Raw genomic sequence first — 27,985 nt, 5'->3', positions numbered from 1 at the left:
ATAAAAGAAGATACCTGATTTACCCTAATGTGATTATTACACATTGTATATCTGTATCAAAATATCTCACGTACCCCATAAATATATACACCTACTAAGCAACCCTAAGTAACCATATATATATAAATATATATATTTTTAGAGACGGAGTCATTCACTGTTGCCTGGGCTGGTATGCAGTGGAGCGATCTCAGCTCGCTGCAACTCCGCTTCCTGGATTCAAGCAATTCTCCTGCCTCAGCCTCCTGAGTAGCTGGGATTACAGATGCCTGCCACCACACCCGGCTAATTTTTTGTATTTTTAGTAGAGACGGGGTTTTAGTAGAGACGGAGTTTCACTATGTTGGTCAGACTGGTCTTGAACTCCTGACTTCATGATCCGCTGGCATCGGCCTCCCAAAGTGCTGGGATTATAGGCATGAGCCACCGCGACAGGCAAAAAAAAATTTTTTTTAAAGATACTTTTAAAGTTAATAAGGCATACTCTTAAGAGAACTACCAGGTATTTAAATACAAAAATGCTTACAATGTGTAGTCAGAACATTTTCAGGAAGAATGAACACAGTTATAGAAGAGGGAAAGGAAAATAAACCCAAACTGGCCAAATGGATTTTTCTTTTTCTTTCTTTTTGAGACAGGGTCTCACAGTCGCCTAGACTGGAGTGCAGTGGTGCAATCTTGGCTCACTGCAACCTCTGCCTCCCAGGCTCAAGCAATCCTCCCGCCTCAGACTCTTGATTAGCTGCGACCACAGGCATACGCCACCATGCCCAGCTAATTTTTTTTTTTTTTTTTTTGTAGAGACAGGGTCTGGTCATGGGAGGCTGCGGTGGGTGGACCGCTTGAGCCCAGGAGTTTGAGACCAGCCTGGGTGACATGGTGAGACCCCATCTCTATGTGAAAAATTTTAAAAAGAAAAAAATCATCTTAATTTTATGTAAATATATCCAGTTGTTATGGAAGTTTAGAGACGGTACATGGAGGGAAGCATACTTAACTAAACTGGAGGCTGGAGTAGAAGTTAGCCAGGCAAGGCTGGGAAAAATGTTTCAGAGGAGAAAAAAGAAAGAACAGACCTATGGAAGTAACAGAGGAGTCAAAGAATTTAGGAACGTTAAGTTATCAGTATTCATTCACTGATGTAATAAATATTAACTGAGGGCCTGCTGTATAACAAGAGCCAAGTTATACAGCAGTAATCAAAATAGAACAGTCCCTACCTTCATGGAGCACACACTTAAGTGAGGGAGACAGACACTCAAAGGATTACAAAAAATAGAATTACAGGTGGGTGCGGTGGCTCACGCCTGTAATACCAGCACTTTGGGAGGCCAAGGTGGGCGGATCACCTGAGGCTAGGAGTTTGAGACCAAACTGGCTAACATGGTGAAACCCTGTCTCTATTAAAATACAAAAATTACTGGGCGTGGTGGCATGCACATGTAATCCCAGCTACTCGGGAGGCTGAGGATGGAAAATCTCTTGAACCCAGGAGACAGAGGTTGCAGTATGCCAAGATTGCATCACTGCACTCCAGCCTGGCAGAAAGAGCGAGACTCCATCTCAAAAAGAAAATAAAAATAAAAATAAATAAATAAAATAAAACAGAATTATAAACTGGGAAAAGTGTTGTAAACGAAAGGCACAGGGTGTTATGATAGCATCTAAAAGGGGAACCTGGCCGGGTGCAGTAGCTCATGCTTGAAAACCCAGCACTTTGGGAGACTAAGGTGGGAGGAACACTTGAGGCCACGAATTCAAGACCAGCCTAGGAAACATAATGAGACACACATCTTTACAAAAAAATTTTAAATACAACTAGCCAGTCATGGTGGCACATGCCTGTAGTCCCAGCTACTCAGGAGGCTGAGGTGGGAGGATCCCATGGGCCCAGGAATTTGAGGTTACAGTGAGCTATGATCAGGTCATTGCACTCCAGCCTAGGCCACACAGCAAGACTCTGTCTTAAAAAATTAAAAAATTAAAACAAAATAAATAAAAGGGGACCTATCTAGCAATGTGGGATGATCAGAGAGAGCGTCCCTGGGGAAGTGACATTTAAACTAGGAGCTGAAAAACGAACACACATTAGCTAGGTGTGTGGATGACTGGAGATGCATTCCAGGCAAAGTGAATAGCATGAACAGGCCCTGAGATAGGAGGGAACAGGGTACATCTGAAGACTTAAAAGAAAACAAGTGTGACTAGACTATAAGCCAAATGAGAATGTGGGAAACCAGGCTGGAAAAGTAGCCAGGCTAAATCATTAAAAGTCCTGAAGACTACATTAAAAATTTGGAGTTTGTCCCAAGAACAAAGGGGTTTTCAAACTAGAGTCCACAGATACCAAAGGGTCTGTTCATGGAATCCAGTGCAGTCTATGAACTCAGATCAGGGGAAAAAAACAATCTTTCTTTTTAATTAACCTCTGAATAAAACTTGGCATTTCCTTCGATTATGAGTATAGGCTCTGACTTTTTAAACCAATACAAATCTCAAAATATATTCCCATTATAAATACTGGAAAAATCTCATAATAATAATTTTGGCCCTTGCATCACTACTTTAAAATCATGGAAGTTTCTGGAAAGATTATTAGATCTTGCTATAAATCTTGCTATTTAACACATTAACAAAGAGGCAAATATAATATCTTAAGTTTTTATAAAAAGTATTAATATTTTGTAACTATATTTATTGGTTTCCTTTAGCTATGCATTTAAAAATGTTATTCTCAGAAGGAGTCAAAGGTTTCATCGGACTGCCAAGAAGTACCTGTCAACTGCAAAGCATGGGAAAACAGATCGGGAGGAAAGGGGAAAGAGAAATAAGCAATCCAGGTAAATTACGTAAATCTAAACCAGGGTGATGGCAATGCTGATGGGAGAGAAGTAGATCAATTTGAAAGGCATTTAGAAGGTAAAATTGACATTACAGGTTCTTTTCAAATGTGATTTTCTTTTCTTTCTTTCTTTTTTTTTTTTTGGAGACGGAGTCTCACTCTGTTACCCAGGCTGGAGTGCAGTGACGCAATCTTGGCTCACTGCAATCTCTGCCTCCCAGGTTCAAGTGATTCTCATGCCTCAACATCCTAAGTAGCTGGGACTACAAATGCATGCCACCATGCCCGGCTAATTTTTTTGTATTTTTAGTAGAGATGGGCTTTCACCATGTTGGCCAAGCTGGTCTTGAACTCCTGCCCTCAAACAATCCACCCACCTCAGCCTCTCAAAGTGCTAAGATTACAGGTGTGAGCCACTACACCCAGATCAAATGTGATTTTCAAAGAATACTAAGTGTTATAAAAATGCTCACAATAGGGACAGCGCACAGTGGCTCAAGCCTGTAATCCCAGCACTTTAGGAGGCCGAGACGGGCGGATCATGAGGTCAGGAAATTGAGACCATCCTGGCTAACACGGTGAAACCCCGTCTCTACTAAAAAATACAAAAAACTAGCTGGGAGAGGTGGCGGGCGCCTGTAATCCTAGCTACTCGGGAGGCTGAGGGAGGAGAATGGCGTAAAGCCGGGAGGCGGAGCTTGCAGTGAGCTGAGATCCAGCCACTGCACTCCAGCCTGGGCCACAGAGCGAGACTCTGTCTCAAAAAAAAAAAAAAAAAAAAAATGCTTACAATACAATAGTAAATAAAAAACACAAAGATTATCCATGCGTATAATCTGATAACATTAAAATTCTACTGTGCACACAAAACACTGGAATGATAGGAAGTTTTTGTTTTGTTTTGTTTTGAGACGAGTCTAGCTCTGTCGCCCAGACTGGAGTGCAGTGAGTGGCAAGATCTTGGCTCACTGCAACCTCCGCCTCCTGGGTTCAAGTGATGCTCCTGCCTCAGCCTCCTGAGTAGCTAGGGCTATAGGCATGTGCCACTACACACAAGTAATTTTTGTATTTTTAGTAAAGATAGGGTTTCACCATGCTGGCCAGGCCAGCCTCAAACTCCTGACCTCAAGTTGAGGCAGAAATTTAAAAATAAAATATGCATTCATTCACTCTAAGAAAAGTAACAGGCAAGGCAAGGGTTAAAAAGATAAGACCAACACCAGGCGCGGTGGCTCATGCCTGTAATCCCAGCACTTTGGGAGGCTGAGGCGGTGGATCACAAGGTCAGGAGTTCAAGACAAGCCTGGCCAAGATGGTGAAACCCTGTCTCTACTAACAATAAAAAAAATGAGCTAGGCATGGAGGCAGGTGCCTGTATTCCCAGCTACTCAGGAGGCTGAGGCAGAGAACTGCTTGAACCCAGGAGGCGGAGGTTGCAGTGAGGGGAGATCACGCCACTACATTCCAGCCTGGGTGTCAGAGTGAGACTCCGTCTGAAAAGAAAGAAAAGGAAAAGGAAAAGGAAAGGAAGGGAGGGGAGGGGAAGGGAGGGGGGGGACGAGACGGGAAGGGAAGGGAAGGGAAGGGAAGGGAAAAGGAAAAGGAAAAGGAAAAGAAAAAAGAAAAAGAAAAAGAAAAAAGAAAAGAAAAGAACAAGCTTTTCTCTGCCCAGCAAGCTCACTTCAAGGACAGTTATAAGATAACACTGTCCGGAAAGCCAAGGCCAAAGGATAACGCTCCAGACACCACCACCCCCATTCGGAGCAAGGTTAAAGGAAGGAGAAAAAGAGAAAGATATCTTTTTTTTTTTTACTGTTACTCCTTTCCCTGGCTTCTTAAGCATGATTATGTATTACAAATGTCTGTATTTAGCCAGTTCTTGTTTTTCTTTCAATACAGCTACAAGGTCACCAGCTATGCAAGGTCACAAGTTATGTTATGCTATAGATTACGTGACCTGTCACTGTATAATTAACTGCTTTTGTTTTGCTTCTGTAAGTCCGCTTATAAAAACCCCGCTCTGTCGTTGTTCAATGTTCAGTTTTTTGGATGCGAATCTACTGAGCCCGTGCGTACCTTAAAATAAACAATCCTCCTGTTCTCCATATCAGTCTCTCTGGTCCTCAGTTCCCCGCAACATTTTTGGTGACCACGAAGGGACCCGAGATGGCAGGTTTACTGTCTCCTTTGCCTCTGGGGGCTGGAGCCCTGGGCCAGGGGAGACCTGTGACCCCAGGCGCTGCCGGGAGAACTTCAGCCCATAGAGGAGATCAGCTCTCCCCTGACCTGGCACCCCTGCTCAGCAGCACAGCAGAACCTAAAGAGGGGCTACAGGACGATTTCAGAAACAGCACGCTTCAGGAACCACAGTAAGGCTTTGGGGCCCAAGGCAGGACCCATGGGGACAAAAGAGGAGCCTGATCACCTCCTGGGGTGTGCCGAATATTCTGATCCAGAGGGGCTCGGGGCGACGAGAGTGGCTCACACCTGAACCAACACAGGACTTGAGAGTGGCTCGCTAAGTGAGTTACGAAAAGGAAACTGGAAGTGGCGAGAGTGGCTAGCCACCCCAACTAGGAAACTGGAGGTGACAAGAGTGGCTCACCACCCCAACTGGGAAACTGGGTGGCCACTCTCACCACCCCAACTACGAACACAGGAACTAGGAGTGGGGAAGTGTGTGAAAGTGTGTGAATGGAGGGGCCTAATGAGGCTCATAAGCTGCGAAGTGGGGAGTCACAGATCTCTTACCAGGGACTGTGTGCTCCAAGAAAGTGTGGGGCCGACTAAGACTTGTGGTGATCTGCATACGGCTAATAGGAGCTGCCCTACAGCTCAGAGTTGTAGTGGGAATAAGGAACTCTCCAAAGCCAAGTGTTAGGCAGGAATCTAGACCCAATATGGCGGTATCACCCGGCATGGCAGGCCCTTTGTTAGGACTTCCCGCCCTTCACTTCCTGCTAAGACTCTCAGCCCGCGAAAAAGCCCGCGCCGGCCAAAAAACCCCTGCTCTGCGCAAGCTCCTGGATACGTCATTCCTCAGAAATCGAAACCTAACTCAGGAAAACCGAAACCTACAAACCCCGCCTACCTCGCCCTATAAAAGGCCCCCCCGATACCTGCCCCAAGCGCGACTTCCTCAGCCCTCCTCCTAGTGGACCAGTGAACCTCGCTGGCGAGCCCAATAAAGGCTACCTCAGTTCTCATCTGCCTCGTGTCTTCTTGCTCGGCTCCCCATTACATTACACCAAGCAGCATCTGAAAACTCCTATCATGGAGCACTTTGGGAGGCAGAGGTGGGTAGATCACTTGAAGTCCGGAGTTCAAGACCAACCTGGCCAACATGGTGAAACCCTGCCTCTACTAAAAACACAAAAATTAGCCAGGCGTGGTGGTGCACACCTGTAATCCCAGCTACTAGGGAAGCTGAGGCACGAGAATTGCTTGAACCTGGGAGGCGGAGGTTGCAGTGAGCTGAGATCACACCACTGCACTCCAGCCTGGGTGACAGAGTGAGACTCTGTCTCAACAACAATAAAATACATACATATATGTATATATTTTGTGCACTATATATGTGTACATATACATATATACAGGTGTGTATATATACGTATATACACATACATACAGAAAACCAGGTGCTCTGTACTCTCATCATTCCAACTTATACAGTGAGTCTGGATGTTAAGATTTTTGTTTTCTTTTGTGTTGTGTGTTTTGTTATTGTTGTTTTTAATTTCAGGAAAATAAAATTAGCTTAGACAGGAAAGAAAAGAGTAGCAAAGACAGTACATATCAATACTAAAAAAAAAAAATACTATTATTTATGTGGTAGAACACTAAACCAAATTACTTATCACCTTACCTTTAGGAGGAGGGCAAAATTACTCTTCAGAGAATTAGTCACACCATTTTCACACAATTTTTTCCTCATGTGGTTTTCACTCACATTGCCACCACCAGATTGATACCTTAATAATGACTTCAGCATGGTTTCAAAAGGGTCCGCTGAAACAGACAAATTAAATATTTCTGTATCAAAATAATCACTCAAAAAGATGCCCTGTAAGAGAACAAGAGATCAGGGAGGTAAAGAATTATAGCTGAAAGCATGGCAACTGTTTTTCATAATTCCCTTAACTATTTTTATTTATTATTATTATTATTTTTTAGACAGAATTTCACTTTTCTTGCCTAGGCTGGAGTGCAATGTCGTGATCTTGGCTCACTGCAACCTCTGCCTCCCAGGTTCAAGCAATTATCCTGCCTCAGCCTCCCAAGTAGCTAGGATTATCGGCGTGTGCCAACACTCCTGGCTAATTTTGTACTTTTAGTAGAGATGGGGTTTCAACACGTTAGTCAGGCTGGTCTCAAACTTCTGACCTCAAGTGATCCGCCTGCCTCAGCCTCCCAAAGTCCTCGGATTACAGGAATGAGCTGCTGTGCCTGGCAGACTGTTTTTAAAATATGAACAATTTAAGAGTCGGTGAAAATTGGCAAGAACACAATATCCTGACTGGGAATTCCACTGTTAAGTCATTAATACTGGGCTACATAACTATAATGTCTTCAAAATTTTTTTTAAAAAGCACATTCCCCTGATTTTAAAGCAAAATGGCTACTAAGTTTGTGGTTTGTGGTTATCAAGTATTACAGTAAAATTATTTAGCTGAATTCAAAAATTTATTTTCTCCAATTCTTGTTTCTTTAATGACTATTGTTTTCAGAGGCATACAAAGATACACTGTCATTGTAAAAACAATTCAAACAATACAGAAAAGACAGCAAAATGCATCAGAGATACTGTTAATATTTTAGACATTTTTCACAGCTGTTAACATTTCTTAACAGAGAGAGAGAGACAGAAAAATCTGTCAGATTTCACAAAGAATTACATTCCCCTCTTTCAGAGCACTTCTCTCAGTTCATTAGTGTGATAATTTGGATGTTTACATACTTCCCTCACTCTCCAACATTAGCCTAGAAACTCCACAGGAGCAGAGACCATTCTGGTTTTCCTCATTATATTCCCCAACAGAGCCATCTTTTCTTGTTGTATAAAGCCTAGTAATTAAAAGCACAATCTTTTTTTTTCTTCCTCAGAGATCCTTGTTCTACAAAAGTACAATCTTGAACCAGACTGCCTGACTTCAAGTCCTAGCTCCATCACTAATTTGCTGTGACCTTAGGCAAGTAACTTAACCTCTCTGTGCCTCAGGTTTCTCTTCTGCAAAAAAGGGATAACCATAATACCCTCTTCATGAAGTTGTTCTGAGAATTAAATGAGTTAGTATTTGTAAAGGGCTTGGAATAGTGCTGAGATATCATAATTGCTATATAAGTATCTGATAAAACCAGTCTACATCATCATATTCAGGCCTGAAAGTATTCATTTATTCAGCCATTGATATTTAGGTTGTTTCAAATATTTTTTATAAACAATGCTAATATAAATATTTTCTCATATCTGTGATTATCAATTTATGTATCAACTTCTTAAGATATTATTGTTAGGTCAATGGTTACTGTCAAGTTTTTCTCCAGAGAGCTGTATAGCACATGTACACCACGTGACTCCCCATTCCCTCATGGACAATGCATTCTGCCGGTATTCTTCATCTCTTCTAGGGAGATAAGTAAAATTTCTCTTTTTTCTTTTTTTTTTTTGAGACGGAGTCTCGCTCTGTCGCCCAGGCTGGAGTGCAGTGGTGCGATCTCGGCTCACTGCAAGCTCTGCCTCCCGGGTTCACGCCATTCTCCTGCCTCAGCCTCCTGAGTAGCTGGGACTACAGGCGCCCGCCAACACGCTCGGCTAATTTTTTTTGTATTTTCAGTAGAGATGGCGTTTCACCGTGGTCTCGATCTCCTGACCTTGTGATCCACCTGCCTCCGCCTCCCAAAGTGCTGGGATTACAGGCTTGAGCCACTGTGCCCGGTCAATTTCTCATTTTTATTTGTACCCAACTGAATATTAGTGAGGCTGAAATCTTTAAATTTGTTTACTCCTTTCTTAATAACCTTGTTTCTCCCTATTTTTCTAAAAGGGCATTTTCTTTTTTGAGATGGAGTCTCCATCTGTCATCCAGGTTGGAGTGCAATGGCACGATCTTGGCTCACTGCAACCTCCTCCTCACAGGTTCAAGCGATTTTCCTGCCTCAGCCTCTCGAGTAGCTGGGATTACAGGTATCTGCCACCATGCTCAGCTAATTTTTGTATTTTTAGTAGAGATGGGGTTTCACCATGTTGGCCAGGCTGGTCTCAAACTCCTGACCTCAGGTGATCTGCCCACCTTAGTCTCCCAAACTGCTGAGATTACAGGCGTAAGCTACCACGCCTGGCCTATTTTTTCTGATTATTTTTTAAGTACTATATATATTTAACATATTGGTGGTAAATTACTTTTCCATTTCTCTTTTAAACTTTGTCATGGTGCCTTTTTATTTAACAAAAATATGGTAATCAATTACTACACATCAGGTGTAGCAATGTGTAGCCAACATTTTACTATCTCTCTTTCTTCCTTTCTCAAGGTGATTTTGACTTTGTTTTTTAAGTTAGAGACAGTCTCAATGTGTCTCCCAGACTGGTCTTCAACTCTTGGGTTCAAGCCATCTTCCCACCTCAGCTTCCTGAGTAGCTGGGACTACAGGTACGTGCTACCGCATCCATTCAAAGTATTTGTTATTGTACTACAATTTTTCACTTTTATGTGGACAGATTTATCTAACTTGTGTTTTACAGCTCCTAGATCTTTTACCATTTTAAGAAGAGGTTTATCTACATTATCTCCAACCAAAGAGAAAAAATTTAATATTTAACCATGTTTTCTTGTATTACCTTTATGACCTGATATTTTAATCATCTATTTTGATATAAGAAATATATCAAATTTCTTATTTTGATATAAGAAATAAGGCAGAGGCCAGGTGAAGTGGCTCACACCTATAATCCCAGCATTTTGGAGGGCAGAGGTGGGAGAATCACTTGAGTCTAGGAGTTGGAGGCCAGCCTGGGCAATGTAGCGAGACCTCATCTCCACTAAAAAGTAAATAAATTCATCAGGCATGGTGTTGCATGCCTATAGTCCCACCTACTCAGAAGGCTGAGGTGGGAGGATTGCTTGAGCCCAGGAGTTGTAGGTTATACAGTGAGCTATGACAGCACTGCTGCGCTCTAGCCTGGGCAAAGGGCGGGGGGCGAGGAATAGAATAAGGCACGGATTGAGATTTATTTTTTACAAATAGCTAACCCATATTCCCCAAACCATTTATTACTTTTCCCTTTTGTCATAAAATACTATCTTTATCATATATATTTGGTTTGTCTTCTGAACTCTCCACTCTTTTACATCTGTTTGCCTAGCCTGACCATAGCATGAGAGTCTTTTTTTTGAGATGGAGTCTCTCTCTGTCACCCAGGCTGGAGTGCAGTGGTGTGATCTCAGCTCACTGCAACCTCTGCCTCCCGGGTTCAAGAGATTATCCTGCCTCAGTCTCCCAAGTAGCTGGGATTACAGGCGCACATTACCAGGCCTGGCTAATTTTTGTATTTTTAGTAGAGACAGGGTTTCACCATGTTGGCCAGGCTGGTCTCGAAATCCCGACCTCAGGTGATCAGCCTGCTTTGGCCTCCCAAAGTGCTGGGACTACAGGCAGGAGCCATCATGCCCAGCCAGGAGATTCTTTTTTTTTTAAGAGACAGGTTCTTGCCCTGTCCCCTGGCTGCCTGGCTGAAGTAAAGTGGCACAACCTTGGCTCACTGAAGCCTCAATCTCCTGAACTCAAGCAATCCTCCCACCTCAGCCTTCCAAGTAGCAGGTCTACAGACACATGTATCACATCTGGCTAATTTTTGTATTTTTTGTAGAGATGGGGTCTCACTATGTTGCCCAGACTGGTCTTGAACTCCTGGGCTCAAGTGATCATCCCACCTTGGCCTCCTAAAACATTAGGATTACAGGTATGAGCCACTGTGCCTGGCCAGTACAAGGTTCTTTAAATTAATCTAGCTTTATAATACTCTATACTAACTGATGGTACAAGTATTTCCCTCATCAATATTCTTTTTTTTGGAAGACAGAGTCTTACTCTGTTGCCCAGGCTGGAGTGCAGTGGCGCAATCTCAGCTCACTGCAACCTCTACCTCCCAGGTTCAAGCAATTGTCTTGCCTCAGCCTCCCGAGTAGCTGGGACTACAGGCACACACCACCATGCTTAACTAATTTTGTATTTTTAGTAGAGACAAGGTTTTACCATGTTGGCCAGGATGGTCTCAATCTCCTGACCTCATGATCCACCTGCCTCGGCCTCCCAAAGTGCTGAGACTACAGGCATGAGCCACCATGCCCAGCCCATTAATACTCTTTTTAGGATTGTTTCCTGGCTGCTTATGTACATTTACTCTTCCAGATACACCTTGGAACTATTTTTTCAGGGTCCCAAAAAAAATCCTGTTGGAATTTACACTGAGATTTTATCATATATGCTTATAAATTAAGGAAAAATACAATTATTTAAAATACTATCTTAAATGAGTTAATAAGACTTCAGCACAGTGCCTAGCACATAGTACAAAGTATTCAATAAATGTTGGCTATTCCTATCCAAGAACAATGTATATATACAGTTCTTTATTTATAAACATTCATTCTTTTTTTATTTTGAGACACAGTCTCGCTCTGTCGCCCAGGCTGGAGTACAGCGGCACAATCTTGGCTCACTGCAGCCTCCGCCTCCCGGGTTCAAGAGATTCTCATGCCTCAGCCTCCCAAGTAGCTGGGATTACAGGCATGTGCCACCACACCCGATTAGTGTTTGTATTTTTAGTAGAGAAGGGGTTTCACCATGTTGGCCAGGCTGGTCTTGAACTCCTGGCCTCAAGTGATCCACCCGCCTCGGCCTCCCAAAGTGTTGGGATTACAGGCATAAGCCACCGTGCCGGGGCTAAACATTCATTCTTAAAAGGTAAGGATCAGGTAATTAGAAAGAAAATGAAACTTACATGTCTTATTGGGATTGATATGCTGCTTCAGTACATCAACAGTGCCCAAACTAACCACGAGGCGCCTGCCAAACCAGAAGGAGACTACAGGCCCATATCTCTCATGCAAATTAACCAGGAACTCGTGCAAACTTCCACTATTCACAATATCTGGAAGATTACCATCTCTGGCAAAAGAGCAACATTTGACAAAATCATCAATTTAACTTGGAAAAATCAGAAAAACAACAGTTGACTCTGAATTAACTGTGTCAATAAATGAGAACAAAGGTTCATGAAATTCAAATTAGTCCAAAATCCAAAACTCAATTATATTTGCCTTCTTGCTATATTTCTATACTTATATTTAGATATGGATTTGTCTGATATTTTAAGAATTCTTAACACTTCAAACCAAATAAGAAAGCTCCATAGGAACATCTGACTTAGATACTGGAAACTATCCCACTTTCCCAGCACCTAATTCTGAGATGACAACGGACATCATCAGCTGGTGAAAATCATCAGATCAGCTATGGCGATCTTTTCCTTCTTTCCTTCTATCTTAATCTTCTTTTCAGCTTTCTCTGGCAAGGGGAAGTGAAAGCAATGAAATGTTTTGATTTACACGACTCTCTTTTCTGTTAACAAAGTTTAGGTTACCTGCCAAGGTAAAGGTAGGGCAATCAAAGGAAATGAATTGAATAAGATGAGTAATCTAAAAATATGGTTTATCATTTTGGTTTGTCTTCTGAACTACCTACTCTATTCCATCTGTCTCCCTAGTCCTACCACAAAATAACCTTAGTTTTCTTTTTATTTATCTATCTTTTAGAAACACAGTCTGGCTCTGTCACCTAGGCTAGAGTGCAGTGGCACAATTATAGCTCACTGCAGCATTAAACTCCTGGCCTCAAGCGATCTTCCACCTCAACCTCCTCAGTAGCTGGCAAGAGCTACCATGATTGGCTAAAAATATGGTTTTGTCTTGATATCAATAATGAAGAATTAACTCTACTGAATTCCAAGAAAATAATTACTCACTTTTCTTCAGTTGGAGTAATCCCCGGAATTCCTGCAGCTTGTCTGAAAGCCTTAAAAAAAAAAAGTTTATAATAATGAATTATCATATAACCCATAAGTAAGATGTGTTTCACCAAGACATCTGCAGGACCTTAAATAATGGCTTTCCAATTAAGTTGAATCTAAGAAATCATTTCTATATTAAAATACAAAAAAAGGGATTCTTTGCATGGAAAAGAATGATTTCCATGTCCTTTGCAGGGATATAGATGGAGATGGAGGCCATTTTCTTTAGCAAACTAATACAGGTATAGAAAACCAAATACTACATGTTCTCACTTAGAAGTGGGAGCTAAATGATGAGAACACATGGACACATAGAGGGAAACAATACATGCTGGGGCCTTTCAGAAGGTGAGAGGATCACGAAAAACAGCTAATGGGTACTAGGCTTAATAATTACCTGGGTGATGAAATAATCTATACAACAAACCCCCATGATACAAGTTTACCTATATAACAAACCTGCCCTTGTACCCCTGAACTTAAAATGAATTTTTTTTTTGTTAAAAGAATTACTTCGGCCGGGCGCAGTGGCTCAGGCCTGTAATCCCAGCACTTTGGGGAGCTGAAGAGGGCAGACCACGAAGTCAGGAGATCAAGACCATCCTGGCTAACAGTGAAACCCCTTCTCTACTAAGAATATAAAAAACTGGCTGGTGTGGTGGCACACACCTGTAGTCCCAGCTACTCGGGAGGCTGAGGCAGGAGAATTGTTTGAACCCAGGAGGCAGAGGTTGCAGTGAGCCGAGATCGTGCCACTGCACTACAGCCTGGGCGACAGAGCAAGGCTCCATCTCAAAAAAAAAAAAAAAAAAAAAAAAGCCGGGCGCAGTGGCTCACGCCTGTAGTCCCAGCACTTTGGGAGGCCAAGGCAGACAGATCATGAGGTCAGGAGATCGAGACCATCCTGGCTAACACGGTGAAACCCCATCTCTACTAAAAATACAAAAAATTAGCCGGGCATGGTGGCGGGCGCCTGTAGTCCCGGCTACTTGGGAGGCTGAGGCAGGAGAATGGCGTGAACCCGGGAGGTGGAGCTTGCAGTGAGCTGAGATCACGCCACTGAACTCCAGCCTGGGCAACAGAGCAAAACTCTGTCTCAAAAAAAAAAAAAAAAAAAAAAAGAATTATTTCATTCAGGGTATTATTCTTCCTCTGTGTCAATTAAACTAAGGTGTTTAAAGAATTTAATACACACTTTACATCAAGTAACACATACCCAGTACATTTTTCTTTCTTTGTTCTGAGTTTATGAGTTTATATATGGTCCCAGCTGGTTTGGCTTTAAAAAAAAAAAAAAATCAAGGTCCATTCTAAGAGTTTCATGATGATGATGCAAGAAACAGAAGAAAATTGCTGTGCGTGGCAGGGCGCAGCACCTCCTGCCTGTAATCCCAGCACTTTCAGAGGCTGAGGTGGATGATCACTTGAGGTCAGGAGTTCAAGACCAGCCTGACACACATGGCAACCCCGTCTGAACTAAAAATACAAAAATTAGCTGGGCATGGTGGCACACTCCTGTAGTCCCAGCTACTTAGGAGGCTGAGGCATGAGAATCGCTTGAACCTGGGAGGCGGAGGTTGCAGTGAGCTGTGATTGCACCACTGCATTTCAGCCTGGGTGACAGAGTGAGACTCTGTCTCAAAAAAAAAAAAAAGGAAACAAAAAACTGCTGTGCCGGACCCATTTTCTTGAGTGGGTGGGAAGGTAGGAGATCTAGTACAGGAGTGAAGAGATGGGGGGGACATTTAATTGGGAGCATAGCCAGTTCATAGTAATAGGAGGGAACATGGAATATAAGGGCACACATTTAGGCAGATAGGCAGGGTGGTGTGGAAATTATCTCCAGATTGGTTTTATTTTTTCAATGAAATAGGCCAGGTGTGGTAGTTTGCATCGGTAATCCCAGTACTTTGTGAGGCCAAGGCAGGATGATCATTTGAGTCCAGGAGTTTGAGACCAGCTTGGGTAACGTGGCGAAACCCTGTCTCTCTAAAAAGTACAAAAAATTCACCAGGTGCAGTGGTTAGCGCTGTAGTCCTAGCTACTCAGGAGACTGAGGCAGAAGGATCACTTGAGCCTGGGAGGTCGAGGATGCAGTAAGCCAAGGTCACATCATTGCACTCCAGCCTGGGTGACAGAGTGAGACCCTGTTTCAAAAAAAGAGGCCAGGAGCAGTGTCTCATGCCTGTAATCCCAGCACTTAGGGAGGCTGAGGTGGGTGGATCACTTGAGGTCAGGAGTTCAAAACCAGCCTGGCACACATGTTGAAACCCCGTCTCTATTAAAAATACAAAAATTAGCAGGGCGTGGTGGTGGGCGCTGTAATCCCAGCTACTCAGGAGGCAGAGGCAGAGAATCTCTTGAGCCCAGGAGGCGGAGGTTGCAGTGAGTCGAGATCATGTCACTGCACTCCAGCCTGGGAGACGGAGCGAGACTCTGTCGAAAGAAAAAAAGGAAAGGACAGGACAGGACAGGAAAGGAAAGGGAGAGAGAGAGAAAGAAAGAAAGAGAGAGGAAGGGAGGGAGGAGGGGGAGGGAAAGAGAGAGAGAGAAAGCAAGCAAGCAGGGAGGGAGGGAAGGAGGTGGGGGAGGGAGGGAGAGAAGAAAGGAAGGAAGGAAGGGAGGGAGGGAGGGAGGGAAGGAAGGAGGGAGGTGAGAGCAGATCACGAGGTCAGGAGTTCAAGACCAGCCTGGCCAACATAGTGAAACCCCATCTCTACTAAAAATACAAAAATTAGCCAGATGTGGTGGCACGCGCCTGTAGTCCCAGCTACTCAGGAGGATGAGGTGGGAGAATCGCTTGAACCCAGAAGGTGGAGGTTGCAGTGAGCCAAGACCACACCATTGCACTCCAGCCTGGGTGACAGAGTAAGACTCCGCCTCAAAAAAACAAAAAAGAAATTATCAGTTATTGGTGAAGACAGAAGATTTGAAGACAGGGAAGGAATGAAAAGTTATCTGGAAGATTTGGAGACTGGATACACCAGGTGATTTCCAGACACCCCACTTAAGGTACATGAATTTAAAATGAGACTAGTCAGTATGGCTGTGTTCTTTTCCGCCTTTTTTTTTTTTTTTTCCCAGCTGTGTGGGTTCAGGGGCAGAATTGACAGAGCATTGGATTTAATCACAATTAGGGTTTGCTAGATGATTATGACAAAGGATACGGGGCAAAGGAGTTGAAGGTATATGCAAAGGAGTGATTATAGTAACAGACCATGGAACCTAAGCTTTTTTTTTTTGAGACATGGTCTCACTCTGTCACCCAGTCTGGAGTGCAATGGCGCCATCTTGGCTCACTGCAGCCTCGATCTCCCAGGCTCAAGCGATCCTCCTGCTTCAGCCTCCCAAGTAGCTGGGACCAGGGACCACAGATACTCACCACCATGCCTAATTTATTTACTTACTTATTTATTTTTTTAGAGACAGGGTCTTACTATAATGCTCAGTCTAGTCTCAAACTCCTGAGTTCAAGCAATCCTCCCACCTCAGCCTCCCGAAGTGCTGGGATTATAGGCTTGAGTCACTGTGCTGGCCATAAGCTTCTTACATCATCAGCTTCTCCTTCATGACTTGACAGCCCTCATCAGCATAATGTAATTTCTCCTACCTTAAGAGTTTCGTCACCTCACTTCCCTCTCTAGTTACCAGCACCCTTTACTGCCAAACTCTAAAAAGCTATCTATACTTGATATCTCTGAATCCACCCATTTAGGTTTATCACCCCAATTACATGAAACCACTCTTCTTAAGAGTACAAATGTTGCAGTGGCTCATGCCTGTAATCCTGGATCTTTGGAAGACTGAGGCAGGAGGATCACTTCAGCCCAGAAGTTCAAGACCAGCCTGGGCAACATAGTGGGACCTCATTTCTATAAAAAATTTAAAAATTAGATTGGGTGCGGTGGCTCATGCCTGTAATCCCAGTGCTTTGGGAGGCCAAGGTGGGCAGATCACTTGAGGTCAGGAGTTCGAGACCAGCCTGGCCAACATAGTGAAATCTTGTCTCTACTAAAAATAAAAAAATTAGCTGGGCGTGGTGGTGTGTGCCTTCAGTCCCAGCTACTTGGGAGGCTGAGGCAGGAGAATCGCTTGAACCTGGGAGGCAGAGGCTGCAGTAAGCAGAGATCATGCCACTGCACTCCAGCCTGGGCGACAGAGGAAGACTTTGTATCAAAATATTAAAAATTTAAAAATTAGCCAGGTGTGGTGGCATGCGCATGTAGTCCCAGCAACTTGAGAGGCTAAGGTGGGAGGATCGCTTGGAGCCAGGAGTTTGAGGTTACAATGAGCTATGATGGTACCACTGTACTCCAGCCTGGGCAAGAGAGAGACTCTGTCTCTTAAACGGAACAAAACAAAACAAAACGAAACACAAAAACGATTACCAATGTTACTAAATTCTTAGGCCTTAACTTACTTGACATATCTGCAGCATTTGACTTAGCTGATTATCCTCTTCTGCTTCTCTTCTGCTTAAAACATCTGGCTTCCTTCTATTTATGTGGCTGCTCCTTCTCAGTCTCCTTTGCTGGCTCTTGTTTCTCTCCTCAACCATTAACACTGGAGAATCCAGGGTATGGTCCCTGGGACCTCTTCTCTCCTGTATCTAAATTGTCTGGGAGATAGCAACCGGTTCTCCTCGCTTTAAATACCATCTATACATTGATAGCTCCCAAATGTGTATCTTCAGCCTGGACTTTTCCCATAAACTCAAGACATATATTCAGTTACTCATCAACATCTCCACTTGGATGTCTAAAAGGCATCTCAAACCTAGCCTACCCAAAACCAACTCCTAATCTCTATAAATCCTCACTACCTCCCACCAAAACAACCAACAACAACAAAACCGCTGATATTCCCTGGAATTAATCCATCCTTCCAGATACCAGGCTAAAAATAACTGGTGTTTTCCTTGATGCCTCTCTTTCACATTTCACATCCAATCCACTGGGAAAGCCCATTGGCACTATCTTCACAACTGACTAGTTCTCATTATCTCTGCCACTACTAACATGATCCAAACTGAAATGATAATATCCTCCTAATTACTCGGCTTGCTTCCATCCTTACCTGGAGACCCAAGTCTATTCATGACTTGGCAACCAGAATGATTCTTTTAAAATTTATCTAATAAAATTAAATTTTAATTCTATCCAATTTCAAATGGCTGAAATCCTCCAGTGGCACACAGCAAAAGTCCATTTAAAAAAAGCCTAGCCTTACAAGTCATTTAAAATTTGTCCTTCACCCCCATCCTTCTGACTTTCTCTCCTCTGGTCTCTTCCTCATTTACTACATTCTAACCACACTGGTCCCCTTGCTTTCCAGGAACACACCAGGCGGGTCTCCCTCTTAGGGTTTGTATTTGCTGCTCCCTCGACCCGGAATGCTCTTTCTCAGATACCTGAATGGCTTGCACCTTCACCTTCTTCCAGTCTCTGCTGAAATGTCTCCTTAGCTCCCGGCTATCCTACTTTGAAATAACAATCTACCTATCCCCAACTTTATTTCTACGCACAATCCTATATTACTTGTTTTTACTGTCTGTTCCCCTTCTCTAGGAAGTAAATTCCAAGACTCAGGAATTTTCTGTCTGGTTTGTTCATGGCTGGATTCCCAGCACATGGAACCGTATCTGGCACATATCTAGTGCCAAGAATAAACAGTGTGCGTCTATGAGCTGATCAAAGAAGAGTATCATTTTAAAACCACCAAAAATTCAAGAACCACTGAAATTGTTTAGTTTCTCAGAAAATAAGATTTCAGGAAGTCCCTTATTGTGTAGTTGCAAGATTCCAGTCTAATCCATTTACCTGCTCGGAAAAGAATATTTAAGAAAGTGTATGGTCAATTCCAGCAGTTCAGCTACTTTTCAATTTTCACTGTAAAACCACCACCTTGCTTTGTAGAACAAGTGTTGTTGTTTTCTTTTCTTTTGAGACGGAATCTCACTCTGTCACCAGGCTGGAGTACAGTGGTGCAATCTCAGCTCACTGCAATCTCAGCCTCCCAGGTTCAAGCGATTCTCCTGCCTCAGCCTCCTGAGTAGCTGGGATTACAGGCGCCCGCCACCACACCCGGCTAATGTTTGTATTTTTAGTAGAGACGGTGTGTAACCATGTTGGCCAGGATGGTCTCCATATCCTGCCCTCGTGATCCGCCCGCCTCAGCCTCCCAAAGTGCGTAGAACAGGTTTTAAAGACGGTCCTCAGCCATCAACGCTTTTGTTTTCAGACCCTCCCTCTCTGGGGGACGGAGGCTAGCGGAGAGAGGAGGACAGGAGGCTCGGAGAGACGGCAGCGGCCGAGGCAAGCTCGCACCCGAACCTGCAGCGCGGCGCTCTCCCCGAGAGAAGCATTTGCCCTGGAGTCCCTCAGAGGAGCAAGACCTGGACCTCGAGCACTTTGGATTCCAGTCAGGATAGATCGATGGACAGAAGGAAAGGAGGAAGACACAAGTGCTGGCAGAATCCTCAAGAAAGGAGAAAGGAGTGGCGCGCCCAGGAGTCTCCTCCGACACACCGGGAAATGAAATTTGGGTTTAGCGGAGTTATTGCCAAAAAGCCGCCCAAAGTACTTGGGAGCCGCCTTGGAGAGTGGCGCGGGGTGCCTGTCAAGGTGAGGTCGGCCCGCGGAGGCGCGGGTTTTTCCTCAGCAGCTACAGCCGGCCTGGCCAGGCGCCTGAGGCGTAGGGGGCGCAGCCCACGTAGCTCTCAGCGCTTGCCCGGTGGGGCGTCACGTGACTCCGGGTGCGGTCCCCGCGCCGAAGCCCCGGAGAGATCCCGAGCCCTCCCCTCAGGCCCGCCCCCTGCGGCCCGCAGCGGGCAGGTCGGCCTGGATGCGGGCGACAGAGAGGCTGGGGCGGCGCTCAGGGCCCCAGAAAGCCAAGACGACGCTCACCGGATAGAGGTAGAGCACCGCTCCCACCAATGCCAGCAAGAAGGTAACGGCGAAGATCGCGAAGTCCAACATGGTTCTTCCGCCCAGGGAGCCACGTCTCAGATCGGCCGCTCGAGCAGCAACGCCTCAGCCTGGCCCAACTTAAGGCATAGCGTGTGGGCGGGGGCACCCCGCGGGACCCGCGAACCAACGGGCCGCCGGGGGCGTGACCGAGACCTGCGGCCGGCGTCAGCGGAGAGAGCAATGGATCGCCGAGGAGCCGGGGCGCGGGTTCCTGCGAGCAGCAGGCGGAGGCTGAGGCCGCCTAGCGCCATCCTCCACCCCAAGGCGGCGATTGCGGTGCACACGATTTGAGACAGAATATGCCCGCGACTTGGGACCGAGTCGAGTTGTTGGCGAATGCAGAGCCCAGGTTTCTGAGAAAAGTTAGGAGTTAGCAGTGCTCTGTCCGCCCAACACTTTTCCCAGTGGATTCAGGATTAAAACCTCTAAACCAATGATTTTCGAAGAGTGGTCCCCGGACCAGCTGCATCAACGTCTCCCGGGAGCTCGTTGGAGATGCAGATTATCGATGCCGGGCGCGGTGGCTCCATCTGTAATCCCAGCACCTTGGGAGGCTGAAGCGGGAGGATCGCTTGAGCCCAGGAGTTTGAGACCAGCGGGGGCAACATAGTGAGACCCCCGTCTCTACAAAAAAAAATAAATAAATAAATAATCGGCCGTGGTGGCGCGCGCCCGTGGCCCCAGCTACTCCGGAGGCTGAGGCTGGAGGATCGCTTGAGCTGGGGAGTTGGAGGCTACAGTGAGCCGAGATCGCACGACTGCACTCCAGCCTGGGCGACAGGGCGAGACCCTGTCTCAAAAACAAAACAAAACAAAAGGAAAAGAAAATAGAAAGATTCTCGATCCCAAACTACACCTACTGAATCAAACACTCGGGGCGGGCGCGGGGAGGGGGCGCGTACAACAATCTGTTTTAACAAAGCCCTCCCGGGGACACTGTTACACACTTAAATTTGAATGAAAACCACCACTGATCTAACCGGGACAGCGAAGTGTCTGGGAGTAAAACAAGAGTAGATACGCCTTGTTTCGCAGAATTTGTGTCTGAAGTACTAGTAAATGTGGTTCTTTGAGACACTTTCTGGTGAGCGGAGGCTGCACTCTGTTCAGGTTTCCTTGCTCTGTTAACTCTGACTTTCGGTAAATTGCTTGAGTTTTCTAAGCTTCCATTTCCTTCTAGGTAAAACAGTGAAAATAATACCACATGGAGTTGCCTGTAGGTTAATTTACATATTTTATGAAAAGCACTTAGCACAGCTCCTAGCAAAACTGATTTTGGCATTCGTTGCCCTGGGCATAAAATACCCTAGGACCCCTCTTTCTATTTCGCATGGCTCAGAAGTTTTGACTTGGCTAATGAAATACAAGGCAAGGCCTGCTACTTACTAGTGCTCCTTTTAGTGAAAGTGTGCTAAAAGTATTTATAGATTTTATATATTTAATAATGTAAAATGTCAAGAACAGGCAGCAATTTGGCAAGAGAAATTCCAGGTTGATTTTACAGCTTCTATGATAAGCGACTATTACATAAGCAGGAAACATACCTCATTGAAAATGCCAACTCTATTGGCATCTATGGCAAATATAATGAAACATGCTGTTTAATATTTCACTTGGCAAAAATTGTATTTTTAAGTCTTTCTCTGCATATAAATGTGCTTTAAACTGTCGTATGTTCAAAGTTCTTTTTTAAGTCTCTTGTTAGAATTTTAAAGATATTTCTTGTCAAACTGATGTTCCCAATAGGTTTTCAAAACAGTAAATGTAGGAGTTTTTTTATTTGTTTGTTTTGTTTTGTTTGTTTGTTTTTGAGACGGAGTCTCCCTCTGTAGCCCAGGCTGGAGTGCAATGGCGCAATCTCGGCTCACTGCAACCTCTGCCTCCCAGGTTCAAGCAATTCTCCTGCCTCAGCCTCCGGAGTAGCTGGTATTACAGGCACGCGCCACCATGTCCAGCTAATTTTTGTATTTTTAGTAGAGACAGGTTTCACCATGTTGGCCAGGCTGGTCTTTAACTCCTGACCTCGTGATCTGCCCGCCTCGGCCTCCGAAAATGCTGGGATTACAGGCGTGAGCCACCGCGCCCGGCCAAACGTAAGAGTTTTAAGTGCATAAAGTAGCCATATAACCATAATCTTAGGTACCAATCCTTCCGGATATCTAGAATTCTCTTTTAGCCCTAAATTGACCTACAGCCTGAGACTCTCTGAACTTTGAGGGCTGTAAAAAAGAGACAAAAATTCCAGAAATTGGGCAGGGCACCATATTTTATAGTGAGTCTCTAAAACTAGACATCTACCTCCTCTTCCTGTGTTCCTAAAAACGTTTTGCCTAGGTACTCCCTAAAAGCATTATATATATGCAAAAAATATATATATATAATATGTATATACACACACACATTTATATCCGTTCACACATTTTTTTTTTTTTTTTTTGAGACAGAGTCTCGCTCTGTCAGCCAGGCTGGAGTGCAGTGGCCGGATCTCAGCTCACTGCAAGCTCCGCCTCCCGGGTTCACGCCATTCTCCGGCCTCAGCCTCCCAAGTAGCTGGGACTACAGGCGCCCGCCACCTCGCCCGGCTAGTTTTTTGTATTTAATAGAGACGGGGTTTCACCGTGTTTGCCAGGATGGTCTCGATCTCCTGACCTCGTGATCCGCCCGTCTCGGCCTCCCAAAGTGCTGGGATTACAGGCTTGAGCCACCGCGCCCGGCCGTTCACACATTTTTTGTGTTGACATCTAAAATTTTTATCTTGACTTTAAAGGATTAAATTTCTGACATATTATAAATATTCTCGTTTTGAAATTGTTGCAGCTCTCTTTTAATTGTATGAAAAGGAATGGAAATATAATAGTGATGTGATAACTCTCAGACTTTTTTTAAAAACACACAAACTTGGCCGGGTGCCGTGGCTCCACCTGTAATCCCAGCACTTTGGAAGGCTGAGGCGGGCGGATCACTTGAGGTCAGAACTTCAAGATCAGCCTGACCAACATGGTGAAACCCCGCCTCTACTTAAAATACAAAAATTAGCCAGGTGTGGTGGCACGCGCCTGTAATCCCAGCTTCTCAGGAGGCTGAGGCAGGACAATCAGTTGAACCCAGGAGGCAGAAGTTGCAGTGAGGCAAGATGGTGCCACCGCATTCCAGCCTGGACAAAAACAAAACAAAACAAAAAACCCGTACACTTTTCGTGAACAACTGGAAATTTTCCATGATTCTTTTTTCTGAACTTATTTTTATTGCACTTATCCAACAGAATTTTATTCTAATGAAAGTATTTTTATCCTTGAAAGTAATTTTCTTCATCACCTGTCATACTTCTCTTCAACATGTACTCATGTTGAATTAAAAAATAACTTTTGGGGCTGGGCGCAGTGGCTCACGCCTGTCATCCCAGCACTTTGGGAGGCCGAGGTGGGCAGATCACGAGGTCAGGAGATCGAGACCATCCTGGCTAACGAGGTGGAACCCTGTCTCTACTAAAAATACAAAAAAAAAAAAAATTAGCCGGGTGTGGTGGCGGGCGCCTGTAGTCCCATCTACTCAGGAGGCTGAGGCAGGAGAATGATGTGAACCCGGGAGAAGGAGCTTACAGTGAGCAGAGATCGCGCCACTGCACTCCAGCCTGGGCGACAGAGCGAGACTCCGTATCTTAAAAAAAAAATTGTTTTTGGGCCACACACAGTGGCTCACGCCTATAATCCCAGGGCTCTGGGATGCTCAGAAGTTCACTTGAGCCCAGGAGTTCAAGGTTATAGTGAGCTATGGTTGTGCTACTGCCCTCTGTCCTGGGTGACATAGCGAGAACTAGTCTCTAAAAAAAAATCTAAAACACACAAAAGTTTTAAACTCTGTGGCTTTAAAAAATCCTACAAATGTATTTATTTTAATATGTGTGTGTGTGTGTGTGTGTGTGTGTGTGTGTGTGTGTGATGGAATCTCCATCTGTCATCCAGGCTGGAGTGCAGTGGAAAAATCTCGGCCTACTGCAACCTCCGCCTCCCAGGTTCAAGTTATTTTCCTGCCTCAGCCTCCTGAGTAGCTGGGCCCACAAGCACGTGCCATGCCCGGCTAATTTTTGTATTTTTAGTAGAGACAGGGTTTCACCATATTGGCCAGGCTCGTCTTCTGACCTCCTGATCCACCTGCCTTGGATTACAAAAGGCAGAGCCCTCCCAAAGTGTTGGGATTACAGGCGTGAGCCACCGTGCCCGGCCTTAATTTTCTTTTTTGAGACGGAGTCTCACTTTGTGACCCAGGTTGGAGTGCAGTGGCGCAATCCCAGCTGACAACAACCTCCAAATGAATCTCTGGTTGGCTCCTCCTGGATTCCTTAGGTTGGAATTGTGAACATACAATGTTCTTAGAATATAGGGTCATTCTCAGGGTATGCTTACGTTATCACTGTCTGGTGTGTTTACCATGCAACTGTGACCACTGACGTTCATTCCTTCAGACTATGCCACCTGGGTTCCTTATGAGCTCACTTCTAATTCTACCAAGAGGCATCGTAGGCTGAGGATGAGAAGAGAGCAGCTTTAGAAGCCTCCTGTTTTGTTCCCTTTCAACTCTGAGCCATATTTTCTGGCGGGAGCTATATCCCACTATATATATAGCTTTTGAGGTAGAGCATCCTCCTATGATCCTCCAACCCTCTCTGAGCAGCAATAATATTTTCTCTCTTTGCCCCTTCAGACCTAGGAGTGACAGTGGTTTCCCTTGTTGCTAGTCTCTGGATACTTCAGCATCCTTTATTGGTTCCCTTAATCCTCCCCACACTTCTGTATATAGTTTCTTCCTTAAAGTCTTTTGAACTATTGGAGTGAGATACTGTTTACTGTCAGAACTGACTCTAGTTGGCACAAGGGGTGGCTCCCAGAAACAGTTCAAACAGTTCCCAAGTTGGAATTCTAGGACCGGTTTAAACACATACTTGATAACCTCATGATGAGATTCATTATTGATAGTGATAATGTGTAGCATGCAGTGACAACAAGGTTATTCAAATTATTGTCAGTGGTGACATGGGATGGGATGTCAGTAGGGAAGAAATTTTACATGGTCAAGTGATTGTTGATAGCAACAATGGGTATTACAAAAGATTGTGGAATAGGCCAGATGCAGTGGCTCATGCCTGTAATCCCAGCAATTTGGGAAGCCAGGGCAGGTCGATCACTTGAGACCAGGAGTTCAAGATCAGCCTGGCCAACATGGCAGAAACCCTGTCTCTACTAACAATACAAAAATTAGCTGGATATGGTGGCACATGCATGTAATCCCAGGTTCTTAGGAGGCTAAGGCAGGAGAATCACCTGAACCCAGGAGGCAGCGGTTGCAGTGAGCTGAGATGGCACGACTGCAATCCAACCTGGGCGACAGAGTGAGACTCTGTCTAAAAGAAGAAGAAGAAGAAGGAGAAAAAAAAAAAAGATGGTGGGATAGATGACTATTTCTGACTGCATTATAGAGCTTATGAAAAGAAAAGAAAAAAAAACAAGTTTAAGGCTTTGAACTTCCAACATAAGATGGTATAGGTGAAGGACCAGAAGGCTTCCATTCTTCTCAAAAGAATATTTTGTGGCCTGGCATGGTGGCTCACGACTGTAATCCCAACATTTTGGGAGGCTGAGGTGGGCGGATCACCTGAGGTCAGGAGTTCCAGACCAACCTGGCCAACATGGTGAAACCCCGTCTCTACTAAAAATACAAAAATTAGCCAGGCGTGGTGGCAGGCGCCTGTAACCCCAGCTACTGGGGAGGCTGAGGCAGGGAGAATTGCTTGAATCAAGGAGGCAGAGGTTGCAGTGAGCTGAGATTGCACCACTGTACTCTAGCCTGGGCAAGAGAGTGAGATTCCATCTCAAAATACAAACAAACAAAAAATCTGTGCAGCTGCAGGGCAGATATGGCTGAGTTACAGGCCCTAAAATCTAACTGTGCAGGTTGTAGAGTTATAATGCCAGCTAAAAGCAGAATCTTGCCAAGTCTTTTATTCTAAATTACAGCACTGTTTGAGAAGGAATAGGACTCTGAGATCAGTACATTTGGTCAGAGGAAGACAAAGCTGAAACCCCAAGTCCCACTGAACCTTCCTTGCCGATGGGAGTGGGCCTGTCTCCCCTGCCTGAGGAAGCTAACTTCCTTCACTTGAAAGTCTTTCAGAAACTTCTTTTGGGTCAGTTATATAACAAGGTGGTGGCCATTATCCTAAGGAAGAATTCCCATTTCTTCTCATTATTTCTAGGCGATAAAGACTGATAATAGGCCTGGCACGGTGGCTCACGCCTGTAATCCCAGCACTTTGGGAGTCCAAGGTGGATGGATCACGAGGTCAGGAGTTGGAGACCATCCTGGCTAACACAGTGAAACCCCATCTCCACTAAAAATACAAAAAATTAGCCGGGCGTGGTGGCGGGCGTCTGTAGTCCCAGCTACTTGGGAGGCTGAGGCAGGAGAATGGCGTGAACCCAGGAGGTGGAGCTTGCAGTGAGCCGACATTGCGCCACTGCACTCCAGCCTGGGTGACAGAGCGAGATTCTGTCTCAAAAAAAAAAAAAAAAAAAAAGACTGATAATAATAAACTAATAAAATAATAAAGGTAATAATGGACTGTGTGGGGTAAAGACAGTTAAACCTGTCATAGCCCAGGGAGACAATTACCAGTTCAGTTCCTAGAGAACAGAGGCACTGCAAGAGAAAGGGGACAGGTGATGGTACAGCAGGGTGGGTAATTTGTCACTCACAGTTTACTATTGCCAGAACATAGTGACCATAAAAAACAGAACACATTTGGTTGGTTCTATTGTTGTTTTAAAATACTCTACTCATAATGCCTGGACCTGGAGCAGAACACTGGCTTATACATCAAAGGAGCAACGAGACCTTGCTAATTTGTATTAGAGGGATGCTGAGAAGTACGTATGGAAATGGGTATTTGTTTAAGGAAAAGAAAACATAAGGATGATAAGGGCCAAATTTATTTATATGGTTTCATTCACTCAGAATTTGGGAAGTCAGTGTGTTAACTTGACATATTACTCCATTTTCATGCTGCTGATAAAGACATACCCGAGACTGGGCAATCTGCAAAAGAAAGAGGTTTAATGGACTCACAGTTCCATGTGGCTGGGGAGGCCTCACAATCATTGTGGAAGGTGAAAGGCATGTCTCACATGGTGGCAGACAAGAGAACTTGTGCAGGGAAACTCCCCTTTATAAACCATCCGATCTTATGAAACTCATTCACCATCACGAGAATAGCATAGGAAAGAGCCGCCACCCCATGATTCAATTACCTCCCACTGGGTCCCTCCTACAACATATGGGAATTGTGGGAGCTACAATTCAAGATGAGATTTGGGTGGGGAAACAGCCAAACCATATCATCACACCCCGACCCCTCTCAAATCTCCTGTCCTCCCATTTCAAAACCAGTTGTGCCTTCCCAACAGTCCCCCAAAGTCTTAACTCATTTCAGCATTAACCCAAAAGTCCACAGTCCAAAGTCTCATCTGAGACAAGGCAAGTCCCTTCTGCCTATGAGCCTGTAAAATCAAAAACAAGTTAGTTACTTATTAGATACAATGGGGTTGCAGGCATTTGATAAATACACCCATTCCAAATGGGAGAAATTGGCCAAAACAAAGGTGCTAATGGCTCCATGCAATCCAAAATCCAGTGAGGCAGTCATATCTTAAAGCTCCAAAATGATCTTTGACTCCATGTCTCACATCCAGGTCATGCTGATGCAAGAGGTGTGTTCCCAAGGTCTTGGGCAGCCCTGCCCCTGTGGCTTTGCAGGGTACAGCCTCCCTCCTGGCTGCTTTCACGGGCTGGCATTGAGTGCGACTTTTCCCAGTGCGCAGTGCAAGCTGTCAATGCATCTACCATTCTGGGTTCTGGAAGACAGTGGCCCTCTTCTCAGGTCTACTAGGCAACGCCCCAGTGGGGACTCTGTGTGGAGGGCGCCCACCCCACATTTCCCTTCTGCACTGCACTAGCAGAGGTTCTCCATGAGCATGCTACCCCTGCAGCAAACTTCTGCCTGGACATTTAGGCATTTCCATACATCCCCTGAAATCTAAGCAGAGGTTCCCA

At 44.8% G+C, this 27,985-nt stretch overlaps 1 protein-coding gene across 2 annotated transcripts in view; it reads right to left on the bottom strand.

Moving 5' to 3' along the window:
* Positions 1 to 20,518, bottom strand: part of LOC112636521 (cytochrome P450 20A1) — a 67,884-nt gene extending 47,366 nt beyond the window's left edge. Inside the window, exons 1-4 of one of the 2 annotated variants that reach the window (XM_025405247.1) lie at positions 19,820 to 20,518; positions 12,870 to 12,919; positions 11,847 to 12,013; positions 6,711 to 6,853 (exon numbers count right to left, since the gene is read on the bottom strand). In XM_025405247.1, the coding sequence (XP_025261032.1) occupies positions 6,711 to 6,853; positions 11,847 to 12,013; positions 12,870 to 12,919; positions 19,820 to 19,891 (432 nt within the window). In that variant the 5' untranslated portion in view covers positions 19,892 to 20,518. The remainder of the gene's footprint in view (positions 1 to 6,710; positions 6,854 to 11,846; positions 12,014 to 12,869; positions 12,920 to 19,819) is intronic. The other variant, XM_025405246.1, reaches the window with a different exon arrangement.
* Positions 20,519 to 27,985: the final 7,467 nt, after the last annotated feature.

The sequence above is a fragment of the Theropithecus gelada genome, chromosome 12, assembly GCF_003255815.1.
Source record: "Theropithecus gelada isolate Dixy chromosome 12, Tgel_1.0, whole genome shotgun sequence".
In the NCBI taxonomy this organism is placed as follows: Eukaryota; Metazoa; Chordata; class Mammalia; order Primates; family Cercopithecidae; genus Theropithecus; species Theropithecus gelada.
This window is presented reverse-complemented; position numbering and strand designations above follow the sequence as displayed.